General features: G+C 32.9%; 1 protein-coding gene across 3 annotated transcripts in view; it reads right to left on the reverse strand.

Annotated features, from left to right (window-relative positions):
* Positions 1-2774: 2774 nt before the first annotated feature.
* The window catches only part of LOC123014116 (homeobox protein caupolican-like), a 57236-nt gene continuing 54421 nt past the window's right edge, over positions 2775-5589 (reverse strand). For all 3 annotated transcript variants that reach the window (XM_044413014.1, XM_044413016.1, XM_044413015.1), the window contains exons 6-7: positions 3501-3577; positions 2775-3243 (exon numbers count right to left, since the gene is read on the reverse strand). In XM_044413014.1, the coding sequence (XP_044268949.1) occupies positions 3538-3577 (40 nt within the window). In that variant the 3' untranslated portion in view covers positions 2775-3243; positions 3501-3537. The remainder of the gene's footprint in view (positions 3244-3500; positions 3578-5589) is intronic.

Consider the following 5589-nt stretch of genomic DNA (forward strand, 5'->3'; position numbering starts at 1 on the left):
TTTAAATAGAATAGAATAGTTTGAAATAAAATAGGATTCAATAGAAATGCAATCAGTCATTTGAGATGATTTATTCAATTTCGAGTCTAAGGTTTGTTGAGGGTAATTGTAGTGGAGTTATCAAGTGGAAAAATGAGTAGTGTCATTTAAATATGTGGTGATTTATAGTTGCGGTATTCGTTGTCACGAAAGTTCGTTCCATTTTAAGGGCAATTTTATTCGAATTGGTTTGATAAAAGTTATTATGGAGTGGCAACAAAGTAGCGTGTGACACAAGAGAGAGGTAAAAATAAATCCGAGATTAAGCTTTCCGTGTTAAATATGACAGAGTCGTGTCGACACCCCATTTCAATCGCGTCGTGCCCTCGCCAACCCCCACAAACACATTACTATAAATTTCATCCAAATATACTTGAAAATTAACATATTTAAATTTGTGACCGGTGTAACTGGAGAAAGTCGAGTGAGATCGTAATCAGTTATGGTTGTTTTCGAAGTACGTTTAACAGCGGTGTCACGAGGCCGATCCGCATGGGGTTCCGCCGCCACTGTTCAACGGGGGGCTCTCCAACGTCCACCCCGCCACTTGCCGGGTTATTTATGACATTTTCGAACTGACTACCTTATTGTTTGACTAACTATAACCTTTGTCACGGTTATCTACAGATGTATCTCTCTTTATCTTTTGTAAATTTACTGTTTAGGCCGTTTAGCATTTATTTATTATGCTTTATGGATGGCTTTCTGGACATTTTTATTTCTCGACACCTTAATCACACATGCCCGATTCGATAAACCCCACGATTTCCTTCTAATAAACACATTAGCAAAATCAAAAGGAGTCCGATTAGTTTCCGCTAACGAAGAAATTCTCCACCCTTCTGCACATTGAAGAAAAGTAAAACCGAACAATTAAAAAATAAAAAAAAACAACTTTTGACTTTTTAAACTTGATTTTAGTTTTTAAAATGAAACCTCAAATATGTTTTAACATTTGCGACTTATACTAAAATTAATATGAACAAAAACACGATTAGCCCGTCACACCAAACTTTTATTTAAAACACAACGCGTTTCAACCACAAAGTGGTCATCCTCAGGTGAGAATAAGCGTGTTTTTGTTTATCATGTCCATACCAAGAGGATACAATAAGAAGTAGTATTTTCAGATAATAATATTATTAATGGTACTAATCATGGGTCGAATGTACGTAAAACACTAAGCAAGAGATTTCAAGTGGACTCAAATCAGGCTGTTTTGGTGTCAAAATTACACAAAAAAAAAACATTTACCTGTGTTTTACATTGTAATAAGAGAATAAAGTACAAAAAATTTACGTTTCATACCAGACCGAATTTCTAAAAACGTTAATTTTTTTTAGGAGTATCAAAAAACAAAGAAAACAACGGAAAAAAAAAGAATAAAATTTAAGAAACTGTCAGTTAAATCATCTTTTCTTCATCATATCTTCTTCATATCCGTTAGTTTTATTCTCACCTGAGGATGACCACTTTGTGGTTGAAACGCGTTGTGTTTTAAATAAAAGTTTGGTGTGACGGGCTAATCGTGTTTTTGTTCATCGTTTCCATACCAAGAAGATCCAAGAAGAAGAAATAAAATTAATATATTTAACGTTTGGTGCTCCTGGTTTCTCAAGCTTTTCTTTTATCGGTTTTAAGACTAATTGACGTACCTACTAAAAGTTTTGTAACTTAAAAAAAAAAACGAGTGGTATTTTTTCAAATCAAAGTAAAAAGGCTTGAATAAATCAAATCAGAAACAAATAGGGAGACAACGTTCTGCTTTCTGATCTTTTTTTATTTAACTCTATTTCGTTCCTTTCTAGATTTGTTAAAAACTTAAATCTAATGTCAAAATACTAAATAAAACTAACGATTTTCTATAATAATGACATTTTTCTCAAAATATCTAGTAAAAAGTTTGTTGTGCATAAAAATGTCCTTTTGTATGAATGTCCTAGTGGAAATATTAAAAAAAAAATATATCAAAAAGTTGTGTTAGGCTGTTGACCAATGTTACAACAAAATATTCCTAGGAAATCAACTAATAATTGAACAATTTACTAGAAAGACATAATACATAACTAATACATAATTAAGACTGGACGATATTTTCTAATTACACCCTCCCTGTCTCTGTTATTTAAACCCCTCATTTCTCCTAATTCACCCCCGCGTTGCAACTTTAACCACTAGAACTCGTCTCTAGCTAATCCAGTAGGTCGTCGACTTCTTGTTATCCATATCAATAATAAACGTCAAACATTTAAAAGAGAACAATGAAATTGTAGTCCCTCGAAAGTCGGCCGTTCTACCTGGAGTGCGTGTGGGACGACCTCCTCTCCTGGAGCCTCATTAATATTACCACTTGTCCGCACAATTAAAATATATAATCGCATTTGGCCAATTTATATTATTGATCGACGATAAACGGTCGTCTCTGATAATTTATCTTGTTTGTATATACAAGCGGATTGCCAGAAAGAGTCTGGATCACATTTCTGACTTTCGTTTTCTTTTTACACCACCTGCCTCGATTCAACCGAATAAAATTAAAAATAGACATTTACAAAGGAAAGCTCCTGAAATGTTTCTTATTAACTAAAGACATTAATATACATTAGTGTCGAAGTGTGCTCTCGCACGCCCATGTGTTGGCTATTAATAGTTGAGGATTGCTTAAATTTTGTTGAATAATGAATTAGGGATCGAGGTTTGTGAATAAAAGTCATGTTAGATAGTCTCTGTTAATATTTTAATCAAGACAATTATAATTATAATATCCTTCTATACACACTGATCTATTTACAAACAGATAAAATAATGTACAATTTGCGGCTAGGAGCCAACAAAATAAATGTTAGTTTAATAATAAATCCATGATATGGTACTTTTAATATACACAACAATTTTCTAATTATTTAAAAGAACGTAACAATAAAATAGGTGAATCCTGAAATACAACTAGCTTGACTTGTGATGATACACAACAAGTTAAGTGCTCGCTTCTTCTATTTTCAAGAAACTACAAGTCCCAATGCCGAAAAACGTCAACTCCACTTGGTAGACATTTTGTTCTTTATCACAGATATAAATAAATGCTTTTACACAAATATACAACAGATTGCAATCGCTTAACACGGCCTCCACACCCACACTATTTGTATTTGTTGCACTTTGCCCATTGGTTCTGGTGGTGGTGTCCCTCCGACACTTCTCCATCTGCAACAAAAAAAAAATGGGTTAGTCAATAATAATTCCAGTTATTATATCGATTTGAGACAATGGACCCATGAGGCAGGACAGGTTTATACCCGATTGAGTAAGTTGCGTACCGACGACACAGACTAGTTAGTGGTCTGCGCGAGGGCCATTCACTGATCAGAATCTCGCATCATTTGTCAATGTCATGAAGGTGGCGATAGCGAGTACGGGCATTCCTCATTCACTATAGTCGAGCGTGGGCACACTACACTCACCTAGCGGATGGGTCGATGGGGTCCAGCTGGGAGCGGCTCACACCGGCGACACGAACCCTCCGTTCATGCTTTGGGAGCTGAAACAAAAAATTCGATTAGAATACTGACAGATAACGACATCCGCCATAATTATGGGACTGGACCCATCGATTTATCTCGATTTCGAAAGTGGCCCAAAACTTAATTGATATGAAGGAGAGGGGGCAAGGTTGTTTTTCTATTTTCTATTACTTATAATGAAAAATGGCTCCATAGACAACTATTTTTTTTAACCATTGCAAAAGTCTGTTTTTTCTTTAAATGGAAATTACCAAAATATAAAATTATAAAAATTTAAACAATACGATACGTGAGAAGTATTGAACAAATATGTGAGCGCCTCAGAACAAAATTATGACATATTTTTAAGAAATCCAAAAATAGGAAAAACAAATGTGGCAACAGTCGACACAATTAGAAGAAACATTTTTTTTTGGGATCTAATGGAGGTAGGATAACGTTCCACATAGACGGAAGTTTTTTAGAACACTCTATGTATCACTATTTATTTATTACTTAGTACTTAGAAAAACTCTTTCATTAGTGACACTGGTTGAATAATATAGTTTAAATCCTTTTAGTTGAGGATGCAACATTTTTTCATGGCCAATTGCGAACAAAAATCAAAGATAATTTTTTGTTACAAATATATATTTTTTAGATAAGAAAAAACCAAGCTTTGTAAAAATGACATAGCCATCATGATTCCAATATAAAAAAAATACAAGTTTATTTAATTACGGCTAAACAAACAACTGAAAAAAATTGTTAACTACATTATTAAATTCTACGTAAAAAAGTGCCTGTATAATGTCCTTATTTCAAATATGTGTCTTCTATAATAACGAAGATATGAATTTTTTTAGATTACGCTAAAATGGCAATTTTTGTCTATAAGTCGAAAACAAAAGACGATAGCGGGATGCGGTTTTAACCAACATTATTTACTCAAAAAATGAGCCCCAGAATGTATTACTCGTTTTTGGCTAAATTCGGACATCCAAAATGCAGCACCTTGTACATCAGTATAAAACCGATTTTCTAAAGAACAGTGGGTAAGTTGAGAAGAAAACGGACGCAAAATCGGTTTCATAAATAAGAATCATCATAAACATAAAGAGCGTGGACAAGTAATTTCTTACACTGAGTTTTTTTAAGGGTTTAAAACTATAGACGATCTTATGCATTCTTCCAGGTATGAAAAACGAAAAAGTTGAAATTTAAGACGTCTACAAAACAAAGTTGCATTTTACATCATTCGAAAACAAACAATAAACGTTAGGAAGCTTTTATTCTGATCTTATAAAAACCAGAAAGTGGCAGAAAGTTACTTATGTGAGAGTCAGTTTGTACTGTTAATTACTTCATTAAATAATAGACTTCTTAAACAACAGTCATATTTACCTCAAATATCTCAGATAATCACAATTTTGTTTACAGAGCGTGGTTTGTGCCATAGCAGACACATTTGAATGTTTTTTTTTTATATAAGATTGGCCCCATTTTTTGTAGAATAAATAAAGGATAATGGGGGGCTAATTTTTATCGGTGACCTCTTATTATTTCAAGTTTTCACACAACACAAGTGCGTTTATGCCTGATTTCATGGCAATTAATTATTCGTAAGAAATTATTAAAAGAAACCAACGAGACGCAAAACAAAAGCAAGAAATCAACCAATAAACGAATAATACTTCTAAAATAATACCAAAAAGACTTTCAACGACGACAATTCTGTTAGTGTCAATGTTAAATTGACAAATTCACTCCAACATGACATTTGAGAAGTGTAGTTCAAGTATATACAGGGTGAATATAAAGTATGGAACCAAGCGGTTTTATTTTTAATCATTTGCCTCCGGAAAATAATAATTAATATAAATTAAAGTAATATAAAAAATGTGATCGTAATTTCAGAACGAAATTTTGTTTTGTTTTTGAGTTATGCGATGTTTTTTGTCAAAATTGCAATTTATGTGAAAATTTTTTTTTGAAAAAATTAAAAATAAAGCAGATAGTTGTAATCCTTAGAGTATAGCTTTTATGAGAA

The sequence above is a fragment of the Tribolium madens genome, unplaced genomic scaffold (genome assembly GCF_015345945.1).
Source record: "Tribolium madens isolate multiple individuals breed KSU strain unplaced genomic scaffold, Tmad_KSU_1.1 Scaffold_97;HRSCAF=244;Tcas5.2_LG3a, whole genome shotgun sequence".
NCBI lineage: Eukaryota > Metazoa > Arthropoda > Insecta > Coleoptera > Tenebrionidae > Tribolium > Tribolium madens.